At 54.4% G+C, this 26,006-nt stretch overlaps 2 protein-coding genes across 9 annotated transcripts in view; one reads left to right on the forward strand and one right to left on the reverse strand.

The window, feature by feature from the left end:
• UIMC1 (ubiquitin interaction motif containing 1) overlaps positions 1-14,841 on the reverse strand; it is a 36,597-nt gene extending 21,756 nt beyond the window's left edge. For 2 of the 8 annotated variants that reach the window (XM_084536116.1, XM_084536112.1), the window contains exons 1-3: positions 14,466-14,837; positions 10,772-10,929; positions 3,922-4,009 (exon numbers count right to left, since the gene is read on the reverse strand). In XM_084536116.1, the coding sequence (XP_084392242.1) occupies positions 3,922-4,009; positions 10,772-10,921 (238 nt within the window). In that variant the 5' untranslated portion in view covers positions 10,922-10,929; positions 14,466-14,837. Of the gene's footprint in view, positions 1-3,921; positions 4,013-4,381; positions 6,476-10,771; positions 10,930-11,770; positions 12,054-13,704; positions 14,029-14,465 lie in introns of those variants that run through there. The other 6 variants (XM_084536110.1, XM_084536115.1, XM_084536109.1 and 3 more) reach the window with 6 other exon arrangements.
• A 131-nt stretch (positions 14,842-14,972) lies between these two features.
• On the forward strand, positions 14,973-24,004 carry ZNF346 (zinc finger protein 346). The gene is made up of 7 exons (XM_084536117.1): positions 14,973-15,104; positions 15,191-15,294; positions 15,682-15,777; positions 16,769-16,919; positions 17,741-17,980; positions 20,209-20,302; positions 21,673-24,004. Exons 1-7 carry the CDS (start codon positions 15,044-15,046, stop codon positions 21,776-21,778), a joined length of 852 nt encoding a protein of 283 aa, XP_084392243.1. The 5' UTR covers positions 14,973-15,043; the 3' UTR covers positions 21,779-24,004.
• The last annotated feature ends 2,002 nt before the right edge of the window (positions 24,005-26,006 follow it).

The following is a 26,006-nucleotide window of genomic DNA, read 5'->3' on the forward strand; positions in this document are numbered from 1 at the left end:
GCAGGTTGCCTACACTTGTAACTGTTATTCCAGCAAAATATTCTCCCTGAAATATTCCTCCTTCAGAGCTAGCTAGAACCCGAAACCGGCTCTTCAGAAGCCGAGCAGTTACTGGGGAAAACATGTATTTACTTGGGTTCAACCCGACGCTTTCATTACGCTTAAAACACACAATGCCTGCAGAACAGAGCGCAGCTTGCACAACAACTCAACAGCACTCTCAGGAGCTGAAAAATACATCTCCACGCTCGCAACAAACTGACAGATTTCCTTCAAAGCCCGTCTCCCCCCTTCAGGCAGAATCCTGCCCGCGCCATCTCATGCGTGAGCCGAGCGGCGCCGCTCTCCGACAGCCCGGGAGAGCTCCACGGACAAGGGAGTGGAGCAGGAGGGCCACCCAGGCACTAAACATGCCTCGGCAGCCGCTTTCAGGCCAGAGGTTTCCCTGGATGAAGACACATTCAGGAGTTACGGCTCCCATTTTCCGAGCCGTCCTCTCCCCACCAGCTGCCACCGAACCGCGGCAGCGCAGCCTCCCTCCCTCGCAGGAGCTGGCGTGGTGCTGGCCGTGGCACGGCTGCACCGAGCTATCCCCGCAGCAGCACGCTCCTCTCTGCCTTTCCCCCAGCTCCCTGCTCGTGTCAGGCTGGTTTTTTTTCCCCCACCCAAGCAGGATTTGAAGCGTTTTTTGGCTGCTCTGATTACCAGCCATCAGATTTCCCTTCCGTGTCCTAGTAAATCAGCGCTTGGGTTTAGAGAGGTTCTCTTTTAAAAATAATTTCCTTTAAAAATTAAGAGAGGAGTTGAAGCGAAGGCTGACTACAGCGCACGCAGGGCTCGTGGGGATCTTTTGTCCTTGGACAAAGTCACTCTATAACGTTCCAGCCAGCAGGGACCAGGGAAAAAAAACGCAGCCTTTAATGGCAAGCACACCGCAGCCCGGGGGCTGAAGAAGGCTCCGTCCCCAGAGCAGCATCTCCCCGGTACCAAACACCTCCCCAGCACCCAGCACGTGCCTCATTTGCTTCCCTGCCCGAACCACCACGGCAATCGGGCCAGATCCTGCAAATTTGGACATGTGCAAGGAAACCGGTGCACGTGACCAGTCCCCCCATCACAAGCCTTCCCACGTGCTGGAATTAAACGGGGGCCTGAGCGCTCACCAGTTCGGGCTATCAACATCCATGAAGCTTAGTATAAAGAAACATTTTTTGGCGAGTTACTACCGTACATTTTGTTTTCCTCTCCCTCCCTGGCACAGCAATTTCCCCTCTGGGGACAGGGAATGTGCCAGACAAATGCTGCCTCTGGCAAAGAAAGCAGCGACAAACAAAATGCACTTGATTCACGTTCCAATCGAGTAGGTGCTCTGGAGACGGGGACATCTCGCCTTCAATTCCACCTGGCCGTGCGAGCCGTCCCGGAGAGCTGACCTGCTCCTGGTTGAGGGGCTGGAGACGACTCCACACACCGCATCCCGTCCTTTTTTGGCACCGTGTGCGGGCAGGGCCACGTTTTACCGGAGCTGCTGTGGATTACAGAGGTCATAATCCACGCCGAGCAGAAATCGGGAGCGCCGGGGCCAGCGGCGCTGCGGGGGCGCGCTGCGGGAGGAGGCGTCGGGAGCCCCACTCCCAGGAGGGAGGGAGGGTCGGGGGGAGCTGTTTTTAAGACACTGCAGCCCTAAACAAATTAAACCATTTCAGAGCCTTTTTAAATGCTAATACGGCAATTTGCTAAGCGATTTATGTTCCATTTTGACATTTGCAAAGTGAATTAGATGCAAAACCCCACTAGTTGTAGTTCTAACACTTACTAATAAGAGATTTACTCAAAAATAATGGAAATGCAGGATCTCAGTATTTCCACATACCCAAAGTGCAATTACAGTAAAAACATTCAAATGTGCTTTAGAGCACTGACTACATCCGGAGAAAGAGAGGGAGACTTCTCGGGGTTTTTGTATTCCCATTTATCCTGTCAGGATGAAACGTCACAGACACATTTAGTTATGGCTTTAGGATAAAATGAATAAAACCACAACAAAGCAAAAAAAAAAAAAAAAAAAGGGAGGAGATGCTTTATAGCCACAGCCTGCAAATATCTGAAATTTTCCAGTTTCGAGGAGGAAGAATTTGCTCTCCCCAGCAGCGCCGCGTCGTTACAAAAGAGCGATTTGCCTCGCCATTTGAAGAATTTATTTAAAGACACCGGGAAAAAAAAAATAATTACTATTTCAAATCTTAATTTGCCTAAAAGCAAACACCGAAGGTCTAATTATAGCTTCCAATGAACGAGGGGATGGGCCCGCCAGCTGACGAAGACGCGGCCGCTCTCTAGCAGCGCCGCCTGGCACCCGGACACACCGCCGAGCCCTGCCCCAGGAAGGGAGGAATCATTATTAGGAATTTCGGTACCCAGAAATGCAGCCCGTGCCTTACATCAGCCTCATAGATGCAATGAGGACATCCAGCCTCAGCAGCTGGGTGATCTCAGCACCGTGTGTTTGGTACCTGCACCTTTTTGGGGGGTTGAGTGCTATTTCTTTGAGGAGAAAGAAGGAAAACAAAGAAACAACCTCAGCCCTTCTTCCCCCACCTCAGCCAGGACACGCACGGTGGATCTCAGCTCCCACCACGAGCCGGGCTGCTCCGTGCTATGGCCTTAGGCCTCTATTAAAAACGAGTTAATTCACACGAGCCCTCTGAGGGCTGACGAGCCCAACTGCTGCTGCTCGTGGAGCTGCTCCGTTTCGTTCGGTGATTGCTTTGGGTTTTGCAGCAGCCTGCTCCTCTTTTATTTTAAGACGTTCTGAATTTAACCTGCCGGGTGGCCCGCCGCCTCCTGGAGCATGGGAACGGGAGAGGTGATCTGCACCAGCCCAGCAGCTGCAGCACACGGAGCCCTACAGACTGCCTGCAGCGATCTCTTCTGCCTCTACATCCACAGCCACTCCACGAGGGATGTTAGTGGGAACATCCCAGCCCGTTCCCTTTCGCAGCTGTTTTTAGAGCCGTTGTCCACGAACGCATTCGATCCCTCGTTAAAGCTGCTGCCGCTGCCCCCTCCCCAGCCTCTGGTGCCAAGCAGTTCCAGGAGCTGGCTACACGCTGGGCCAGCTCGCCTCCGCCTTTTTAATCCCATCTCCTGCTACTGCCAGCGAGTGCAGCCTGGCCGCAGGGGGCGGTGAACAACAGCTCAGCGTTCACCTCCTGCACTGCCCTCCTGGTGCGGGCTCTGAGCCTCTCCCTCTCCTCGGGGAGGACCCCAGGCTTGGCAGTCTGTCCCCATAAAGCAGTCGCTCTGTCCCCACCGTGATCTGAGCCACCCTGCCCCAGATGTCCCCTGACTCCAACGCGTCCTTGGGATGCAGGGAGCAGAACCGCATACAGTGCTGCCCATGTGGGTGCACCAACGCTTTAGGTAACAACAAAATGATGTATAAAAACGCCCTCGGTGTCTTCGCACCCCTCTGTATGATGCCCAGCATGGCTGGCTCCTTTCTGCCCTCTCGGATCTCTCTGATTTCAGAGATCTGCCAGCTCTGACCCCGAGATCCTTCCCAAGCTGTGAGCGCCGGGTCAGGGCACCGCAATGTTTCAGGGACAGCAGCAGAGGGGCCCAAACGGGAGAGCACCTGGTGACTGACGGGGCTTTGGGATCAGGTTTGTATCAGAACCAATCTCAAAACCTGGAGAGGCACAGACAGCCTCGCACGCTTATTCTGGAACCGCCCCAGCCTGCGTACACGCCACCTGGGGAGCAGACGAGTGACAGCCTGCCTGCTCGGGAAGGCAGATTTTACCCCCGAGAAGGGACTTCTGCATCCCAAGCCTTTCTGCGGGGGAAATAATCTCTAACACAAACAGCAGAAGCTGCTCAGCACCCGTCTACTTCCCCAGCCCCACGCTCGAGACCTACGTGCAATTTTTCTTTTAGCAGCGAACTTCGTTCTATCCAGCTGCTGTTTTGTTCTTTTCGTTTGCAATCCGCTCTCTTCCTTCGACTCCTGCTGGAATGGAAAAAAATCTGGTGAGTGCATGTAATACGTAAGAAATACTACCAGCTCCCTCCCCTCCACTGCTCCGACACAAACACTGGTTCAAGAACAAGCCTCTATTTGTGTGAAATTTGAATTTCAAACATAATTCAAGCACATTCTGTAACTATTAAAAGCTGTGTGATAAGCATAACGAGCAAAAAGAGTTACAGACTGACATAAACAGAGAAGTAGGAGAGACAATAGACTTCATGCCAGTCACTACCAAGCGCTGCACCTGCTGCCCATGATTTGAGAGAGAATTTGTTTGGCCTTGCTAAAACATCGGTACTTGTAAGCACTCAGAAAAATAAAACCTGTTTGTAACTCAACATCTCATACCTGTGAGCCAGGGCTGCTCCCTGCCATACGGCCTCCAGCTCTCTGCCCAAACGATTTTGGGTGGCCAAGGCTAGGGTTTGAGCCATTTCGGGGGACCCAGGCTGGCTCATCCAGAGGGCAGGAGAGGCAGCTGTATTTATTCCTGGTGCCATTCTGTCACTGCACCGCCCTGAGTACTGCCACAATTGTTTCATTTTTGAAGCTTGAATACTTCAGAAATTTGCAGCCGAGTGGCCTCCAGGAACGTCAGCCAGAAGAAAACCTCAGCCCGTGCTGCTTTAAGCACGCTGACTGCAACACGGATGGTCACAGGCTTAATTGGCACACATTTATGCAAGTGCCTGTCCTAACGGCTTAAGCGAGGGCGTACACATTACCGAAGGCTGGCCCTGGACCCCTTCCAGTTTGTCTCTATAAATCAGGTAGGATTAGAATCAAACCCAGTGTTTCCAGCAGAGACACCCACGCCTGGCCACGAAGGGGCTTCACACGACTCCATCCGCAGCTGTGCCATGCTCGGGGTCTTGCTGCCCACAAGACCCTCAGCGAACTGGCTCCGTCCTGCCTCACACCACCCTCAGCCCCTCGGGGCCAGGAGGGGTCTTTGTGGTGGGGCAGCACTGCCACGGGATGCTCTATTTGCTTTTAAATGTCACCCATTTCTTCTGGCACTGCCCGTGTTTGTTAACCTGCGGAGTCCTCTGGACTGAACCTCAGCGCCGAGTTCTGCTCCAATGTCTCCAGCTTTAGCACTATCTGTAGATGTTATTAATGCATATCCCCCACTTGCTCCCTCTTACAGATCATTAATGAGGGTGTTAAAACACACACAGACCTAATATTGATCCTCGTGGCCTCAGCTTTACATCTCCCCAGAACAAGCCTCTCTTGTGTTCATCACCAGCCTTGGCTGACAGTCTTTTAGCAGGACTTCAATCCAGGAATGTTACTATCTAGACCAAATTGAATTATTTATCCCTGTAAGATTTTGCAAGACGTGCTATTAAGTGGTTTCCCGAAACCCTCATACATCACAGCTCTTCCATCCCCTACTACCTGCTCACTCCTCACCTCCGCTGATTTAAGAGCCAGCTCCCGACGAGGCTACAGCCATCTCAGCACACACCCTCGTGCTCACAGTAGGGGCTTTTTCCTTTGACTGACTCCTTCCCATCCCCGACCACCCTGGTTTTGGATCCTCACATCCACGCTCTGCCCCTGGGTCTCCAAAAGGCTGCCTTGCAGATGGATTGTCTCCTGCTAGAAGATGGATGCTGCCCGCTTCCAAGCCTGCCCAGCTCCAGCTCCGCAGCTGAAATCCTCTCTCTTCCTGGATCCATGGATTTCCAGAAGCTCTCCCACTCCCATCGCCCACCCGTTGCCCACCTGCGAGTTGCCCAGTGCTGGTGTGCAGTGGCAGCCCCTGCGCTGCCCCCGTGGGCAGCTCCCAGCCGGGGAGGTGGGAACGCACTGCGGGATCACAGCGGGACCACGCCAGAAGCAGGCGCTGGAGGAGGTTAAGCGAAAGCTCTCCCGCTCTCCCCAAAGTGCTGGCTAATGGTGCTAAACCTATTCCGCTTAAGAGAGGGGCAATTTAATCCTAGCAGGCTCTGCAAATCCCCGGCTCTTCTCTCTAGGCATCAATCTTCCCTCATCACTCCTGCACTTGCCGGAAGGTCAACCTGACACTCTCATCTGCAGCTCTCTTCCAGGGCACCGGCGTGATTTACGAGCACACCGAGCTCACCACGGCTGGGCTGTGCACACACGCACACGTTCACAACACGTTGCAGGATGGCACAGGGCTCGAGCACCCCTGGGGCTCCTGGGGTAGCGGCGTGCCCCCGGTGTGTGCAGCCCCCAGCACCTGCCTCTGCTCCTCGCGCTGGGTCCTGAGCAATCCCGGCATTTACAGCAGCAGCAGGAGCAGAATTATCGCAGGACACGTGTTGTACGAGCCTCATCCATTTGAGGAAGATGTTTAAATTGCTGAGCGGCGTTCTACTGAACAACCACGGCACAGCGAACTGCTGAAGCAAATCCAATTAATCCTGATGGGCCAAAACATACACACACATCTCAATTCCAAGAATTCTTAAATCTTCGTTCGTTTTAAAACCAGAAAAATAAAACGTACCTTTTAATTAGGATTTATGGCTGTTTGTACCTCTGCTGGGAGACAGCCCCTCAGGCCCCCGAGTGCTCTGCATAAATGCAGGCGTGGATGGGAGGAACAGAAGGGGCCAAGAAGACTCAGGGAAGACAACCGGGCTTGCTCTTCCTGACCCAACCTTTTAATGCTCATCTGTCTACAAGGATAATAGGAACTCAGGGGGCCACTCAACCAACTGCCTTCCTAATAAGATCGCTAGTCCAAAAATAATCTTAATCAATTAAAATATTCCCAAACTGCCAGCGATACTCTTAGTTACAAGGTCATCTCCAACACACAACTTCCAGGGGAAACTGATGATTATAGCCGAGGCGAGGCGGGACCCGTGCACCTCCTCTCCGTGCCGGCCTGGATTGGGTCCCTCCTCCTCTGCCGTCAATTTTAAGTGTAATGGCCAGAAGGAACCCGAATTCTTTCTCTGTGTATCATGCTCCGCTGTCTAATTTACGATGCTCTCTTCTGAGCAGTTTCACTGTCTGCACTGTGCGCGGATCAAGAAAAAAATGGCTTTCCAAAGTTCCCCACACGCTCAGTGGAAGGCAGCCGCTATTCTTCTTCCTTGGTTTTTAACCCGCTTGGTTTCCACAGACACCAGGAAATCAAATTCTCATTTTAAAAATGCTTTTGCACATACTTGAGAGAACCTGACTCTGCCAGCAGAAACAGACACAGCTCCACTCGCTTCTAAAAGCCCGTAAATGGAAGCCAGTAGCCAGCCTCCCACATCCTGCTCCCTCGAATCCACATCTTAAACCACAGAAGTCAGAGTCAGGGAAGGAAAGGGAAGGCTACAGAAGAATGTCTTGACAGCTAACAGTGCAAACTGCAAAGTCAAAAGGTCTGGTTAATTTTGCTGCTCAACAGCAGTCGGGACCATCTAACAATAGGGCACAGCCAAACACCGCACGTCCTGCATGGGAAATGTGCAGATGAAAACCAGACTAATTTATTTTTAAAAGCTAATTAGATGTTGGAAGTGCCACGTTTGGTTCTAGCCAAGGCTGCTGCTGAAATTAATATCACACCCTACTTTATTAGTCTCTGACTTCAGAATCTGTTTCTGCTCTGCTCTCTCTTTCAGCTCATTAGAACAAACCTGCTGGAAGCAGAGCCTGGAACAACAAGCCCCAGCCGGGCTGCTGCCAGATGTGTAGGTTCTGACACACGGGGGGAGGCCGGTGTAGGAAAAAGGGCTTTCACTGGGCCACGAGGAGGCTGGATTCAGACCCGCTGCCACTTCCACGGGGCGAGCAGAGTGGCGTGGAGAAGCCTCCCCAGCAGCACTCACAGGGCTTCGACCAGGCAGCCCGGCCAATTCCCAAATATTCCTCCCCCTCTCTCCCCAAAACCTGCATCAGCTGATCCAGGACATTGACAAACACTGCTATTTACCCAGACCCTGAACATCTCCCAGCGGGAATACTCAGGCACAGGGATGTTCCACACCCATGGAAGGCAGGCCCTGGGCGCCGTGCAGATGGCACTGCCACCCTCAGGTCTCATCACGTTCCCCGAGGGACGGTGGAGCTGCTGAGTGGAGGAGCAGGCAGAAAGAGCCCGTGAGACTTCATGCAAATGGGACCAGAGAAAGCAGGTACTCCCACAGCTCTCTGAGGGATCTACCAAGAAGAAATGGGTTAAACTACCTTTCTGTGAGTCTTCTGCAAGGTCCCACAGCGGGTCAGCAGCATTTTAGGATCCGCTGCACTGAAGACTGCAGATCCGTCAACTAAATTAGCACAACTAATAGCCTCTGGCTATGCCCTACACTCGTCCTTCAGCAGGCCTCCTGCTGCTTTTCTTCAGAAAATCTTGGGGGTCAAAGGGTCTTTAGCAACAACCCAGCTCAAGCAAGAGGTTCACGAGACAGAGCAGGACTTGCTGTGCTTGACGAGAGCTCTGTCGGGCAGCATTTGGAATATTGTGTGCTCAGGTGCACGGCTACCCATCTTCTGTCGCGGGCAACCAATTCCCTGCAGGATTTAAACAGTCAGAGGAGACAGGAACCACTTTGATCATCCGTTGTGTCTGTGTTTTCAGAGAGGCAGTCAGCATAAAGAAAATCATCTCCTCGTGCTTCCACGAAGCCGTAACCTGTTCTTAATTTGTCTAACACCCCCCCACACACAAAAAAAGAAGAGTTCCCCGAATCCAGGATTATATATAACAGAGATCAGAAAGCCCCATGTCCAGAAAAATTCCTTCTGATGCAGCTCTGCAGATGCCAGCATAGACATGAGCAAAGAAAGAGAATTTGGCAAAATAACATGGATGAGCTTGATAATCCAGCATGACTGAAAAATTCCTGGGAGAGGCAGTCTGCCAAAGATCATCAAAAGTGAGAAGCTGGAGGCTTTCCAGGTGCAGCTGCTACAAGATCTGCTGGTCTGGAAGCAGAACTAGGGACTTGTTCTATAGATACCTGCCAAGAGACTGCCAAGGAAGAAAGCCATTGAATCAATGATGCCCAAATTGTCCTTGTAGCTTTTGATTCATAAGGAACCATGTCCTAACAGATGCAAGATTAATTGAGAATGTATTGTTCTCTAAAATTGCTATTGATCTGGGCTTCCCACACCTCTTCTTGAGCGCATAACAAGGTCTTACCAGAGCAAGAACAACAGTTACAAGGTTTGAAATTGAAATTCAACTTGATGTACGCTGAAGAGCTGCGACAGTTACAGAAGCCAGACAGGGCTTTTTTTTGAGATTCCATGCAAATCAGATTCTTGGGTGGTTTTGCAGAAAACAACATTGCAAGAGACTGTGGCGCTAGATCTGGAAGGCGATGATTCACAGAAAGCAGGAGACTGAACTGAATAAATCCACTCATTCAACCGACTGAACTGTTGTCACTTAAACAGAACCTAATTGGCTCTTTAACGGCCTCTCTGAGCATATCCTTTTCTGTAATATGACCGATTATGCCATCAGAATTTATTGTTTATAGACAAACTTACAGAACAGTCAGGGAGCCTAACCTTTTTATAGATGTGTTTTAAGAGACGTTTGTTTCCTCTTTTTCAGATACGTGCACATTGAGATGAATAATTGTCGGCAATAACAGGTCCTGATCTTTTATGTACTGCAGCATCTCTTATAGCTGCTGATTTCTTTTTCTTTTTTTTTCCCCTTATAGGTTTCACAATAAAGGCCAGTGATGCAGCAGACATCTGAAGTTAACTTAGCATATTGCAGAGCTAAGGGTTTAACCCCAATGAACTATTACTGCCATATGTTCCATTTCTTTCAGGGAATTTCCCAATGGAGAAGAACTCAGACAATGTGAAGAAAAAAACATCCAATATCATTTGCCCTACAGCTTTCTACTGTTTATTTCTAGTGCTTTTCCCCTCCTCACATGATAATCGCCTTATTGTAGAGACTCATGCTCCAGATGCGGGAGCGAAAAGGACTTGATTTAAGATCTACAGCTTGAGAGTGAACTGAAATGCTTTTGAAAATGGTGGAATTACAAAAAGCAGCTTAGGAGCCCAAATCACTGGCAAGACAGAGCAAAGCCTCAACAGTCACACATAAAAAAAAAAAAAAAAAGATTCCAATAATTTCTTCTTGTGAACCCCAAGCTGAGGGCATGTTCTCAGGGCTCTGGCTTTCTCCCAGAGGGGAGTTTTTGTACACATCCCCAACACCAGTGTAACAGGCACGAATTTTAGGCACTGTTTTAGGGCATGGCTGACGTTAATGCCATGACGTGAGGGATCAATGACCTAGCTGTTGTGTCATAGCCAGGCACACCCACCCACAGAGCACCTTTATGCCCCGTGGCAGTGGGTTAAAAACTCCGACTTCTGTAATTCAGGATGGGTTTACCAGACACCAGCTGTGTCAGAGCTACTCGCAAGCCTGCGTTCTGAATCATTTTCTTATCTATTTGCACATAATACAGAATCATGTTTCTCTGGCTTAGCTGGAAATCAATCAAATAAAAATTATGAAAAAAAGATTTGTAAAGGGATTGAGGAAAGGTTACTTGGAAATTACGTTTCAAACTCGGTTCTGAGCGGATTTGGTTATCAAATCCCAGACTCATAACTCACCCTCACCAAGCGCGCCGCTCATTTCCTAGTCAAATAGGATTTCGTTCCCCTCACATGGAAGGGAAGGGACGGCACAACAGACCCGTGCGAGAGCAGCACATGGGCACTCTCCCAGGGCCCAGCACAGGCCCCAGGCTCTGCAGGCTGACCACTGACCTCTCCATCGCTGTCAGATATGATGATGAACGCATCCACAAAGCTGCGCTTCTTCTTGGCGTTGGCCGGGCTCCTCTTCTCTTCCTCCTCTTCCTCCCCATCCTGACCTCGAGAGTCAGGGCCCTCTGCGGGCTTCCTCCTCCTCGGCATCCTTCACCCTGAAACAAGGAGGAAGGATTGAAAGCCATTTGTTTCCTTCTGATTTGGATTTCCCCCAATAGCCATCCCTTTCTTCTTCCCTTTTTTTTTTTTTTCCTCTATTTTTAGGCAAAATACCCCAGGCATCAGAGCCTTATTACAAAGTGCGGTAGCTTTAGCGGTACTGGGAGCCACACGCACTTGTCACCGCTCATCTCGTTAAGGATGCTTTATCAGAGCTGATTGCTGAAAGGGGTTTCAGGGGAACGGCAAGGCAGACAAGAGCCACTCTGAGTGCCCTTGCTCCGAAGTGAGGAGGCTTTCCTCTTAGCTTCCCCTGCTGAAGCTCCTCGGCAAACTGCTCCAAAGCAACATTTCACAGCGGGTCTCCCTCCCCAAATCCCCACCCTGAGCTTCTCCTTCCCATCCCCACACCTTCCCCGTTGTGGTGCAGAACAAACAGGGCCCCGGCAGTGAATCAAGCAGAGGTTCACACGCCAGAACGAGGAGCCACAGCAGCACGACCATTTGCCAGCTTTTCCATGGAATAAAGCACGGGGGAGAGAGGCAGGTCCCTCAGAGGAAGCTATTTCGCTGTCAGAGCAGCTGCCCCGGGGAACCAGAGCACTACGGAGGGGGAGAACACAGGCAGGAGGGAGGCTGGAAACGAGACGAGGGGCTTATCTCGCAGCCTGGGCTTTTCAACGAGCATCAGGCTCCGGAAGCCCTCCGCACAGACGTGCCTGTGCCACCCGCTTGAAGAAGGCACTTGACGAGCAGGGAGGAACCCGCTGAGCATCATTAGCACAAACCCGAGCGCTGGAGGAGCAGCACAATCGAGGGCAGGTGCCCACACAATACCAGGCAGTGCTTCAGCGGCTCCTCTCCCTGCCAGCCTGCTGGAGAGAGGAGCCGGCTGCTCCCATCAAAAGGGACTTAAGCGAGAGGAGCGGGATGAGATCCTGGCGGGTGAGAGCAGCGGGGTGGCACACGGAGTTAAAGCAGCCCTTCCTTTGCCGTTTGGTTTGGCAGGTAACTTGACGTGCTCTGAAAGAGCCTGGAGAAGCAGGCTGAGCACCAGGAGCTGGCCAGGTCCCAGCCCAGCGTCCTTCCTGGGATCATTCTGCCTTCCTTCGCGACCACTGAAATAGCTCAGATGTGCTGCTCGGAGCTAAAATAAGAATAAAGACGAGCTAGAATAAAAATAAGACAAGGCACAATAAAAGACCCTGCGTTATCCAGCACGGAGCCAAACCCTTTTCTGCAACACCGCAAGCTGCAGACAGCGCTGTGTGTTTACACCAGTAAACAAGAGGTCCAAAGCCCACATAGCACCGAGGACAGCAGCGTGCCCCTCCATCGACTGTCAGAGGCAGCAAGCTAAGAGCAAGGGGAGCACACGCGCTGCCTCTGTGTTTTCTGCAGCTTGCCACAGCTCCCTTAACCTCCCTGTCTCCCTTCCTCGGCAAATCCAAGCACACACACAAAAGATGATTGTCCTGGTGAGCCAGGACTGGCACCGAGGGCTTGCTGAGCCCTCTACAGACAGAGCCTCGCACAAATCGCACGCGTAGCTCCCGAAGCGAGGGCAGGGCGACCATCGCTGCAGCCCAGGAACGTTTGTTTACGAAGGGGAAATAAAAACAAGCGCTGCTCTTTAGAAAAGCAGCAGCTCCTGCAAAACAAAGCTGTTTTGCTCCAGCTGAGCTGAACTTTGGCTTTTGTCGGAAAATCCTCATTACACTTTCTCCATTTTTTTAATATCTTTTGCTCCAAATAGTATCTTGTCCCTCTGCCCAGAGAGACGAAACAAGCCTCCCACCCAGCTGCTGAGAGCTGCCCCCACGAAGGGAGCCCACCTAGGAGGGGCACTCCTTTATCAGCAGAGCCACGTACGCAGGCAGGCTTTTCTGGCATGACGTCTGGTCCCTGGTACGTGCGCCTAGGCAGGGTCACTATTTTTGGAGAGAAAGCCCGTAAACCACTTAAACAAAAGCAAACAGCAACAAGCACTTGCCACGCTTTTTTATTATTTTTTTTTTTAAATCCACTCTGGTATCACAGCTCCCCTCCATGCAATAGATCTTCTGCCTGCTGCACTGTGCTAAATAAGAGATCACTGAGAAATATCAGCTGGAGTTACGATGAGTCACCTACCTCCAACATTTAAAGAGGAGAAGGGAAAAAAAATGTAAGAGATGTAACCACACAACTCCCACGAGGCTTCTGAAAATGAAGGGACTCGTGGCAAAAAGAGTCTCTGTAAACGTAACTAAGGGAACAAGACAAGTGAGAGATCACTTGTAGCTGTGCTAGTCTGAGTAGGAGAGCAGTAATAGCTTTTATTAGACGAGCTGATGTAGCTGCGGGAAGGGAACAAGCCTTGGAGCACACCCCCTTCCCCAGGTAAGGGAGCCAGGCTGCGTTTTGCTTTTAGCACTCTGCCCAAGCAGCAGCACTGGGGATGTCTGCTCTGGGGTTCAGCGAAAAAGGCCAGCCTGCACTACCTGAAACCACCTTTGCAGTTCGGCTCGTGGACTCGTTTTCCAATTTTTTTTCTCTTTTTACAACTTTGAATTGGAGAGAATTCCTCCGTAAACGCTCTGACAGCAAAGGTGACCTCCCGACAAGGGCCGCGCGCGCACGCCGCGCTTCTCCAGTCACATTTTTAGGGATATCCTTGAAGATCCCCAACTTGTGATTATTTGTCATTTTCCCTCTCATCCATCACTTTGATGAATCAGAAAGCAATTACCGACAGAATAATTCTAAATCCTGACACCGCAGCTACAGACCTGCCAAGCTGTGACAGCTTGAAAAATGCTGGAGAACGAAGCCAGAGATGAATGACTCTCAGCCCCGGATGAGTTTCGCTCGAGCCCCGGGCTGGCGCTCTGTAAACAACCCCCCCGCCTCGCGGGGACCGGGCACGACGAGCAGCTGGCGGTCGGGGCGTCGAGGTCCGCAGCACCCCACAGGACTCACGGGGGGTGTTTTTGGGGTTTGTCCGATCGCAGAGCCGGGCTCTTTGTGGAAGGGATGTGAGGATGGCCCAAGCTGGCGGCTGCCAGGCTGTGTGGGAGATGCTGACTGCTCGGCGACCCAGAGGCAGCCCCTTTCTGCAAGGGGAGGTGTGAGGGGGGCAGAACCCTCCCCAAAACACCCCAAAGCACCCCATAATACCCCCCACCCTATAACACTCCCCACCCCATAGCACCCACCACCCCACAACACCCCCCCCCACCCGGCCCCCCCCCACCCCCTCACCCATGGGTGCCACCGCAGGGCCCTCAGGCACTGCAGGGCCGGGCTGTGGAGCCCCAAAACCCCAAAAAAGCCCCCCCAGGAGGCATTGGGGTGGGGTGGGCGATAGGAAAACGCTGGGGAACGGCCCCATGGGCACCCCGCAGGGCCGGGGCCTAGCGGCGGGGCAGCCCCGGGGCTGTCCCGGCCCCACAGGGGGGCTCGGCCGCACCCCGGGACCGGGCACCGCCGCCCCCCCGGCCCGTTCCCGTTGCCCCCCCCCCGGTCCGGCCCCGCTCAGCGGGTCTCTTACCCGCACTCAAGTTGGCGGCGGAGGCCTCATTGCCCTCAACCAAGATGGCGGCGGCGGCGTCGCGTCACGTGGCCGGGAGGGGAGGCGAGGCGAGGCGGGCGGCGCCATGTAGGGTGAGGGCGGCGGCGGCGCGGCTGGCAACGGGGGGCTGAGGGGAGCGGGCGGGAGGGGGCATGGGGAACCGAGGGGACAGCAGAGGCGGGGGGCTGCCGCCGCTCCGAGCTCCTCAAGGGCTGCCGGGGCGCCCCACGGCTTCTTGTGACTGATTTCAACAGGAAATAAACATAGAGGCGCAGCGTGGCTTCGTTCTGCGCAGCCCACCCCGCCGCAGGATGCTTCAAGCGCCGCTCCCGCTCCTCACCGCCCCTCCTGCACGGCTCTAACGGCGCCGCTCAGCCCCCGCGGGGCCCACACCGGGCCGCCTCCCCCCCGCTGCCCACAACCAACATGGCGGCCGCGGCCTCCCTCCGCCAGCACGTGACGGCGCGGGGAGCCGCCTCCCCCCGCTCCCTCCGCTGCGCCGTTGCTAGGAGCGCGGAGATCTCGCGAGAGCTGCTGTGGCGGCGGCGGCGGCCAAGATGGCGGACGGGGCGGGTAGCAACGGGGACGCCGCGGCGCTGCCGGTGGGCAGGGAGGCAGGTGAGGGGAGCGGGGGCAGGGCGGGGGCACCGGGACGGGGCCGGGGCCCGGCCCGGAGCGAGCTGACAGCGCTTGTGTGCCGGCAGTGGAGCGGCTGATCCGGGAGAACGGGCACATCTTCACCGAGGCGCAGTGCAAGGTGTGCAGCGCGCTGCTCATCTCCGAGTCGCAGAGGCTGGCGCATTACCAGGTGAGCCGGGCCGTACCGGGCCGTGTCCCGCTGTACTGGGCTGTACTGGGCCGTACTGGGCCATACTCCACCGTACTGGGCCATACAGGGCAATAACTGGCTGTGCTGGGCAGTACCGGGTCGTATCAGGCTGCTCTAGGCCATAACGGGTCGTGTCCTGCTGTACCGGGTTGTACCGGCCAGTACTGGGCCATACCCTGCTGTACCAGGCCATGTCCCACTGTACTGGGCCATAACAGGCAGTACCAGGCCATGTCCCGCTGTACCAGGCCATAACGGGCTGTATCGGGCCATACTGGGACATATCCCGCTGTACCGGGCCGTACTGGGCCATGTCCCACAGTACCAGGCTGTTCCAGGCCGCCCCAGCCGCTTTCTGCCCCGCAGAGCAAGAAGCACGCCAACAAGGTGCGGCGCTACCTGTCCATCCACGGCGAGGAGGAGCTGGCACCCGGCAAGAGGATGAAGGTGGATGCCAAGCAGGTGAGGCAACGCGCCCAGCCCGGCGGGTTCATGACACTGGGTCTCAGCTAAACGCTGCCAAGGGACCCCTGTGCCTGTGTGAGCGATGGGAGAAAGGGGTCCTGGGAAGGGCTCTGTGCTGCTGTGGCTGTGCCTTGTCACGGTGAGTGCGGTTCCCATTGCCTCATTCACTTAAGGGAACGCCCACTGCCTTGTACTGAAAGTCTCCCTGTGAACTACGTGAAAAAAAACAGGGTAAAGTAACTAGGAGCAGCAAATTCATGAATAACAAAGTCAGGAGTCTCATCACACCTGCGTAATGTTTAATTTCATTACAAGTAGTTTCAGGGTTCACAACTCGCCAGACTTCCCTTTCTGGCACAACTCTGTTTTTACTTGTTTCAGTTTCTTCAGCCAGTGGTTGGAGCCTGTTGGTCAGCGAGAGGAGCACATTCCACCCTGCCATCTGTCTGCCCCGTGACTCATTTGGGAAACAGATTCTGCTTTTATGATTGCTTCAGCTTTAATCCCTAACCCTCAAACATTTGTAGCGGGGGTGGAGGGGGGGATAAAGGAGGATGCCTTCACACATAGTGTTAGGCTTAGGAATGACTGCTGCTGCCTGCTCAGCCAGCATCGTGTTGCCGATGACCCAGCTGATAGTGGTGTTTGTGTTGCGTGGCTCACACCTCGTGGGGAGCAGAAGGCTGGCTGATCCATTCTGGCAGTCCCACAGTTAACCTTGTCCTCAACCCACGCAGGCCAGGACAGCCCCTCTGCCTAGAGCGGTTCACTAAGATGACAAGGAAATCTGAAGCAGGAATGCTGTCCGGTCAGTGAGTGCTGCACCATGGAACTCTTGTTCAGTCAGATTTCCAACCTCACATCTCAGTGTCTCAATTTATTTTGTTTTCTTAAATGCCTCAGCGTTCTTTCTTGTGACAAGAAGGCTGAGCAAGGTGCTGTCCCGAGGTGCCTTCCAGCCTCAGCTGTTCTGTGGTTCTGTGTGCAGGAGAGCAAGCAGGAAGGCAGCAACGGGGAGGACAGGAACAAGTGCTGCCCCATCTGCAACATGACCTTCTCCTCTCCGGCGGTGGCGACGTCTCACTACCTGGGGAAGACGCACGCCAAGAACGTGAAGCAGCAGTCCCCCAAAGCAGAAGGTATGACTGCAGTGCCTTCACTTGTAACGTGCCAGCTGGAAAGTGCTGCACGCAGTGAGTCTGCACTGGGAAGTGTCGTTGGACACCAGGTGTGAGCCGTTTTGGGCATTTGCCTGTGAAGGAGGCACGCCAGCAGCACACCTCCAGAGACTGCTGCCTCTCAGCAGCTTGCTTGGTAGGCTGGCATTGACTAAAAGCAGCATGTTTGGGGTGGTTTTTTATTTCTTGTTTGGGTGAAGTGAAGCTTTCAGCAGTTGTACCATCCCTGCGTTTAAGTAATGGGCCAGAGCTGCTTGCCAGGGAAAGCTGTAGAAATACCTGTCACGGGATGTGATGCTTGCTAAAAGCTCACAGCAACCTGAGTGACCAGTGAAACGCCTGTAAGGTGAACTGGGCAGGGCCGCTCGGGTGTAAAGTACAGCTTCTGTGGCTCAGGGGCTTCTGAGCTGCAGATGGCTGGAGGCTAGGGATGTGTAGCTGGGAAATTTGGGGCTGTGCTCGTCCCAAGGGTGGCAGGAGACGGGAGCAGTCTGGTGCACGCCTGCCACTTGGGTGTGAGAGGAGCTCTCGGGTGTTTAGGAAGCTTCTCCCTGGTGTTCAGTCCCCTTACAGGGATTTGTCTTAGCACGCACCCAGAGTATGAAGGGAAGAGGTAGGGGTGACATCAATTTGTCCAGAGTTCTTACATTCTCTGACTTGGTTTGCTTTTGGGGTGTTTGGGGTCTGTTTGTTTGTTTAATGCATGGTTTAGGGAACTAAAATGACTTTTTATTTTGCATCTGAGTTCTGTGACTGACCACGAGTTTGGCTTCACCCTGCAGAAGTAACACCCCCACAGAAACATCCTGCTGCCCTCCCCACCTCTGCCGCGTCTCCTAACGAAGAGAACAAGGACATTACTGACCCCGACAAGTTCTGTACCCTCTGCCACGCCACGTTCAACAACCCCCTTATGGCAAAACAGCATTACGTAGGCAAGAAGCACAGAAAGCAAGAGACCAAACACAAGCTGATGGCACACTACGGCCGAACTCCTGACGCACCGGCGGCGTCCTTTATGGGTGAGTTCTCAGCAAGCAGGCGAATAAAGAATTGCAGGGCAGGGTGGGAGAGCAGCACTGCGTGTCTGACAGGTCTCTGCATGAGAGCCCGTGTGGAGGGAGCAGGGAGAATTGCTCGTGGTCTCGCAGGATCTTGATGATGCACCGGAAGATGGATTTGGTTGACAGCGTAACCCCCTGGCAGCAGGAGAGGTTTTAGGCTGTAGCTGCTTGTGGCAAGCTCTGGGTTGTGTTCTTGCGATGTTGTCTAATCAGGTACGTGGCCTTTTTATTCTCTGTGCGGATAATCCAGGGATTTTGGCCAGTGCTGTTTCTAGCTAGGTGGATTGCATCCAAAATGGAAAGATAAAAGTGGCATTTGATGCTTAAAAACTGCCTTCAGAGGGGACTAGCCAAAGAAGGAAGAAATAGGTTTTACTGCACCTGCTGCTTCAAAGCACATGAAAGCCAGAGAGATTTCTCCCTGAATGCTTTCTGCCTCTGTGTGGGCACTTCATCTGATGAACTAATGCAACTCTCCAGAGCAAGCAGGAATGTGGAAAAAATTGAGCTATTAAGGAGGAACTTTAGGCAGACAGTTGAAACTCATTTGGTTTATGTTCTGTTCCCTGTGAGTACTCCGGCCTGATGAAAGCCTTGGAGCCCAGGGAAAGCATCAGGAGCTCGCAGCAAACTCCCTTGTCCCTCCCAGCAGCCTTCCGTCGGAGCAGGAAGTCTAGCACCTGCCGGATGCTTCAAGTAAATGATAAGCAGACAGATCACCTTAAAATCTTCTTCAAGAGCTTCTTTCTCTGTCATAAAACGCCCGTAAGCAGAAGATTAATTACTCTAATTCTTTGTGGGCCACTTTTAGCTACTGGTAGCACTTAGGAGAAATGAGGCTCAATTATCCAAGTAATATTCTCTCCCACATCGTGTAGTCGTGTGGGAGATGGAAAAGGTGCCTCGCATCTTGTGTTATTCAGCTGCTCTTTACCTAATTAATGGGGCCTGATCAATGGTTCTGTTTAATTGTGACTCAGGCTCGGGAGCCCCGGCCCAGGCTGGGTAAGCGGGCAGTGCTGTTGGCTGTGTGATCGATGTCCTCCATGAAGTCCTCACAAAACCAGTGTCTCCATCCACACCTCTGTGGCACTTCAGCTGTTCCAGGCGAGGTTTCCAAGCCGTAGCTGTAATGTGAGGCTGCTCTGATGTGATGGGCTGCAGTCAGGGACGCGTTTCCCTGTCTCTGCTAACAGCCACACCGAGCTGGTGTGCTGGCACAGTTCTTCCCACCTGGATGGTGCAGGGAGGTGGGCGTGAGGGCCTTGTGTCCCTTGGTGATGCTGCTCTGCACCCCTAGGGTGAACGTCCCTGTTCCCCTTAGGGAAGTGTTTTCTTTGTGAGGCTCCAAGGCAAAGCCCTTCTCAGGAGAGCCTGAGTTTGGGAGCACTTCATGCCCTGGGGACAAGTGCCAGGATTTTCCCCTCTCACAGGCTTCTGTGGTGAGCTCTGCTGCCATGTTTGCTCGTTTGCTATCTGCGACCTCCAGAACTTTGTGTAAAGTGACAACTCCAGCTGGGATCAAAGCCATTGATCTGTCTGGTACAACTATTGTTGGAGACTTTTTTTTTTTCCAGTTAACTGATACACCGGCTGTAACTAAACTGCTTGCGGACAGAGTTCAATATTCTCAACTGGCAGCGCAGCAAGGCTTAGCAGAATGCTGCATTGTGGAACCTGATGTTGTGTATAATCTCCTCTGGCTGCTTTTGTGTTCTTGTTATTATTATTGAAACGTGTCGAGCTTACAAATTAAGTGTCTCTTGTTTTCTGTGATGAGACAAACAGATCAGGAGAAGTGGGCATTTGGGAAAGAAAAAAAAAGTGGAGTTGGAGTTGCAGAGGCAGCATAACGGCAGGGTTGGTCTCCTAATGCTGCATTTTCACCTCATCTGATAGTGTGAACTGGTTGTAGGAAAGGTGTGTTTGTTTTTGGAGATAACAAACCCAGGTTCTGCCCGGGGAAGGCCTGCTGGCTTAATGCTTCCCTCCTATCACCAACCAGGGCCCGACCGGTATCTGGTGGGGTACCTGGGTTCTGTGACCTCCCTGTCTGCTCAGGCCATTGATTTGCTACTTGTCTTTGTTTAGCAGCCGGTTGAGGCACCAAGTGATCGATCATCTTGTCCCTACCTCGGGCACCGAGTTGTTGGCTAGCTGTGTGTTAACACTGCTGTCTGTTTCAGCCGGGAAGGGGTACCCCTGCAACACCTGTAACATAGTGCTGAACTCCATAGAGCAGTACCAGGCTCACATCAGTGGCTTCAAACACAAGAACCAGTAAGTAACTTTCCCCTCCAGTGTGCTTCCACCCTTGTTGAAACAATGCTTTAGATATAACCTAAACAATGCTTTAGATATAACCTAAACAATGCTTTAGATCTAACCTAAATACAGTTTTGTGTGTGTATTTCAAGCTGACTCACAAGCAGACCGATAAAATTTGTGCAAGCTTGTGCTGTTTGTCGTGAAGCCAAGCTAACTAGTGGAGGTTTGCATCCCCTCTGCCTCTTCAGCAGCTCCCCCTGCAGACAGCTCGGGGATGCTGCTGGAGTAGAAGCGTCCTTCAGTGGTGGTTGGTTCTCAGTGGTTCATGGATCTTTGCAGCGAACACATCCAGCCTGACACTTGTTAAACGGCATTTCTGTAAGAACCAAGATTTTAATTTAGTTGAAGACTGGCTCAGTGGAGATCCACTTGCCATTCTAGTCTTAGAGTTGCTTTTTTAAAATCTGGCGTGTAGTCAGTGTGCTCCAGAAACCCGGGCTATATTGCTGAACTCATTCTACAGCTGGTAAGTTTAAATAGTGGCATCCCCTGAAAACTATTCATCTCTAAAATTTAGGCTGCTAGATGGATGATTAATACCAAATGTACTTGCTCTGGACACTGGCAAAGTTCTGCTCTCTAATTTCAGTGCCTTACCTTAAAGAGGGTCAGTAATGGACCTCTCTTGGTTAGACAGTTTGTTAAAGACAGGCATTAGGAAGCCCTACCTGAAGTGGTAGACTCCTAGCTAGATTTCCCAGAGGGGCTAGGAGGAAAACTGGGATCTTCTGTCGTGTGTCTGTGGAATAACAGCCCCATTGCACCCTGTCTGTGGAGTAATTGATTGGAAGACATACATGTAAGCTCTGCCTGTCCCCCTCTGAAAGTTTCATCTCTTGGACAGCACAGCAGGATCAGTGAATGGCAAACATATAGCCTGAATTTGTCCTGTTGTAGAAAGAAACCCTGAAGGTGTTCCCCGTGCACAGGCATAGCCGTTCCCTTTAAGGACATGGACATTGTTCCAGTTTTTCCAGCCAAACAGCTCCCTTTCAGAAAGCTGCTTCTGGATTTAGCTGCTAAACGCTGTTCCAGGCCAGCTTCTGCAGGCTGAAAAGAGCCAGGATACTTGCCTTGTAGTGGAAGCACTTAACGGTCCTTGAGCTGTGCACTAGCTAATTCTGCCCTGCTAAAGGTGTCTGTTTACACACAGAGTAAGGAAGCACTTGGAAGCTTTTCTGGCAAGTGGCTGACTTGTCTGTAGTAGGTTGTTACTCCGCTGACAGCCGTGCTTGCCGAGCAGTGATGGCAGCTGACAGATTTGAGTGACTGACGTTGTTTCCTTTCCCTTTTCTCTTCCCCTTGCTCCGTTGGACGTGCAGGATGCCAGGAGCAGTGCCGGTTGTAGGACCGTTCCCCCCCCAGCAGTACGTCCGGGAAGAGTCGACTGCCCCGGGAGGCTACAGCTACTTCAGCCAAGACTTCTAGAGCGAGCTGCAGCACTGCTCTCGGCGTTGTGTTGGTGGCCCAAGAACGCACGTCCTTTGCCAGCCCACAATGGTTTCATTATCCCTCTGGATAAGCAAAGCCCTACCCTCCTGTATGCACCCGTTGAGCAGAACGGGGACTGAATCTGTCCGAAAAAGGATCCAGCTGGAAGAGACTTGGTAGACAGCAAATACTTCACTCCCTTAGAGTAGTTTTCATTGTGTAATTGCTTCCTGTGAAGGTGGGTGCGGTGTGCGAGGAAGTGTGTATCTGGTATAAGGAGGGGCTGGCAACAGGCTGGCAACGGCCACCTCCTCCCTCACCAGAGCAAGCGGCGGGTTCCTGCACCTGGAAGGCCAGCAGCCCGCGCTCGGAGGCGGCTTTTGCTGGAGGAGAACTCCTAGATCGCAGCAAGCAGCGCTCACGCGGCACGGATGGGGACGCTGTGCGGGCTGCCTGGCTTCTTACAGGCCCCAAATGAGAAGTGCCAGCGCAGCATCCATCCTGCCTGCTCCGGGCAGGTTCGTGTGCAGATTTTCCTGAGCCACCGATTGCCGTTGGAGCCTTTCGCAGCACTGCAGCCGTCGGTTCTGGAGCTCTGTTGTCTCGGTGTCTAACAAGTCGTCACGATCGCTGGTGTACAGCTTGCTGCTGGTGGGAGTGGGGGCTGAGAGAGGAGCGGGAGCTCTTGGCTCTGCAGGCAGCTCAGCCCTCTGCTCTGAGGATTTCCATGTGGAAGGAAGGAACTGTTTAGCCTGGTTTCCTATGGAAACAGGTGTATGTGATGATTCACCGTGTGTGTCTTTACCCCCTGTAACTTAAACAAATTGCAGCCCAACTTGGCGCTGGTGGCGATCTCCAAGGTCTGAATGCGATCAGCAGGCGAAGGGTGAGCAGAGCGAGTTCGCTTCACGTGCAGGCCCTGACAGAGTTTAAGTGCAGCATTTTCCCTACTGCCAGCAAAATATTATGGGAAAAGAGAATTTTAAGAAGAAAAAAAAAAAAAAGAGGAAACGAATCTAGATACAATAGAAGACCGTAGTATAACTTGGCCAAATTGTTAGCTGACTAAAAAACTACAAATCCCCTGGAAACCTGCCCTTGTTAGTCCTTCCTTAGACACTCCTTGCCCGAGCCCTCTCCTCAAAGCTCTTACATACTCGTCCCAGCCTGGAGAGGGGCCGTTCTGTATTTCAAACCCGGGAGTTCAGGCTGATGGTCCCTTCATGGTGCTAATGTACTAGATCTGTTAGAAAAGCCCCCGGCAGGAAGGGCAGGCATCTGAGACTGTTGTGCGTTTTGGGTGAGTTCTTTAGATGTTTTGTCCTTGAGCTAAGGCATTGTCTGTGCTCCGCCAGCCCACCACGAGAGCCGTGTGTGCCGGGCTGGCCTCGTGTTCGCTGCCAGCGATCCGAGTCAGACACTCCACGGCTTCATCCCAGCGTCGGTGCCTCTGAGGAGCTGAAACTTTGCTGGCCCGTGGCAAACACCCTGCTGCTGTCCTTCCCTGGGGCAGAAGGACGGGGATCTGGCCCCTCTTGGGACTCTGTGGGGCTGGCAGAGCAGGGTGGGCTGAGCGGAGCCGCAGCAGCTGCAGTGGGGCAGGCTGGGGCCCTGCGCTCCCCGCGCTGCGTTCCAGGGGGAGCAGCTGCCGCCCTCGCGAGGCCGAGAGCCAGGCCGTGCAGGCACTTCCAAAATCCAGCGTGCGCCGGGCAGGTTAAGCAAGGAGAGAGCTGGCTGCTGATCTCTGCCTTCCCCTCCCCGCTCCAGGCTGTGCACGAGCTTTGTTCGCCTTCGCCCTGCGCAGGATCTGCCACCTCCCCTTAGGACAGGCTCCTGCTGGTCTGGGTTCGCCTTCCTGACGTTTTCCACTCTTGTTCTACCGCTGAGGTCTGACCTTCGCCTCCTGCTCGAGGGGGAGGCTCTTCTAAACCTCGCAGGCCGATCAACGAGCAGAAAACTGAGCTGAAGGAAGCGTTGTGCGCCGGGTGGCACTGGGTGGCCTCCAACGCCGATCTCCGCTGCTTAGCTCTCGCCTCGCCGTGTGAGTGCAGGTGCCTGCTGGATGTGCTGTGCGCTGACACCACGAGGGATCCATTTCCAGCACTGCCCAGCCCGGTGTGTCACTGCGCTGTGTGCCGACAGTTTTGCCTCCCCCTGTACACGATGTTTATGTATCTGCTGTTTCCCCGAGGTGAAGCTCTCCAAATAGAGTGTTTATTACTACTGCTGGGTGCTGTCTCTCTGCAATAACCCTTCCTGGTTTGGTTTGTTTTGCCACGCTTCAGCCCACAGGACGCGCACCCCTTTCAAATACTCGTTAGGGGCAGGAGGTTTTTGTTCCCAGCCGCCCTCCTCAAGGCTCTGCTGTCACCCCAAGGCCCCTGAGGTCTGCACAGAGCCGGTAGGTGCCTTCCTCTGCGCTGCTCTGGCAAGTCAGCGTGGCCTGGAGCACACCAGTGCCACCGAGGGGAGGACAGGACAGTCTGGCCCCGGAGCCTGCTGGCACTGCTGCAGGCTGCTGTGCTGCCTGTGTTGAAAACATCCGTCCCAGGCAGGGGGCACGGGGCTTTTTCCAGCCCTCCCGTGGCAGCACAGGAGCAGGGCGATGGCAGAGCCTCCTGCCTCCGAACCCCTTGGCGCAGAGAGCTGTGCTCGCTGCCCTGACACAGGCCCCAGAGCTGAGGCAGCCCCAGGACTGCTGCACCCCGGGGCATGACGGGGGCACAGCAGCACACCCTTCAGCTGCACCCCCTGCCCTACGGTGTCCCCAGGCACGGCGTAGGCCTCGTGCTGGCGCTGTCCCCAGCCCCGGGGCAGCGCAGGGAGGGACGGGCTGCGTCTGCCTGCTGCAGGGCACGGCTCGGCTGTGCTGGGGCGGCGTGGCGGCAGCTGCCAGCCTGTCCCTCGCTGACCCCGTCCCCTCCTGGCAGCAGGGACGTGGTGTTTCTCGCTGCTCCCAGCCCTCCTGTGGGTGCAGGCGCTCCCCGAGGCAGGTGCAGGGTAGGAGGAGGACGTGGGGCTGCCTCTGTCCCGTTCCCATGCTCTGATCCTTGAAGCAGAGGGGTGCCAAAATCACAGGTGTCCCTCCCCCGCTGGGTGCACGCTGCCCCTCAGGCTGCTCCGGGGGGGCCCGCAGCCCCCAGCTGGTGGCTGCACTCAGCCAGCTGTGCCTCCCTCTGCCTCCATCCTGCTGCCAGGGCTGGCTGCCACGCTCCAGCCCCCCCTTCCACCCTGCTCCCTGCAGCACCCGGGGGCACCCTGCGGCGCGAGGGGACGGCAGCTGGGCCCAGAGCCCTCCGTGCGCCAGGGGAAGCAGAGCCCAGGGCGCACCTGTTCCCCCCTCACACCGCTGCTGCCGCCAGCGTGCCTCCCGCCCGGGGCCCCTGCGGGCAGCACCTGGCTGTGCCGGGGCTCCGGCTGCCCGCCACGGGCCGAGCCCAAGCGCCTTCCGTGCTGGCAGGCAGCATCAGGGCACGGAGCCACCCCGGCCACATCCCCGCGGAAGCGCCGCCGTCCCCCGCCTGTGCCCGAGCCAGCTCCTTGGAGCCGGCCGGTCTGCGCAGCCCGCTCGGCCCCCGGCACGGCGCGTGGGGCTGGAACCCCCATCCCACCCTCACCGGGGGGTGTGGGGGGGAACGCAGCCCCCCGGTCTGCAGCCCTAACCGCTGCCCTCCCTCGTGGCCCCGCTGTCTCCAGCAAGTAAATCAGGTGCAGATGTGGAGGCCGGGCCGGGCGCCTGCTTGCCATTAGGGGCTGGGAGCGTGGGGGTGGCCCTGCTGCTGCCTCGTGGCACCCCGCCGTGGCCGTGCTGCTCGTGGGGTGAGCGTCCCGTGCCTCGCGGGGGGCAGAGCTGGTGGGAAGAGCCCTCCCCGTGGGAGCTGGAGGCCTGGTTTGCTCAGCCCATGGATGGGCAGTGACACCCAGCCTGATGCCTGGGGTCTGCAGCGTGCTGCACCCATCCCTGTGCCTGGCACGGCTGCGCCCTGTGCTGCAGGGTGCTCCCTGCTCACCCCGGCAGGGACACAGTGCCCGATGCTGTGGGTGCTGCTGTGCCACGCTGGGGGCTCAGCGGGGGCACCACATCCCTCCCCGGCAGCCCCTGCGCTGGGCCCCGCGTTCTCGCCTCCCCAAAGGGAGCAGCGGGTTCATGTTTGCCGAGTTGTGCCTGGTTAAACCTTAACCGGGCCGGGTTGCTCCATCAGTCCCTCCCTGCGGGAGATAAGGA

The sequence above is a fragment of the Aythya ferina genome (genome assembly GCF_964211825.1).
Source record: "Aythya ferina genome assembly, chromosome: 14".
NCBI lineage: Eukaryota > Metazoa > Chordata > Aves > Anseriformes > Anatidae > Aythya > Aythya ferina.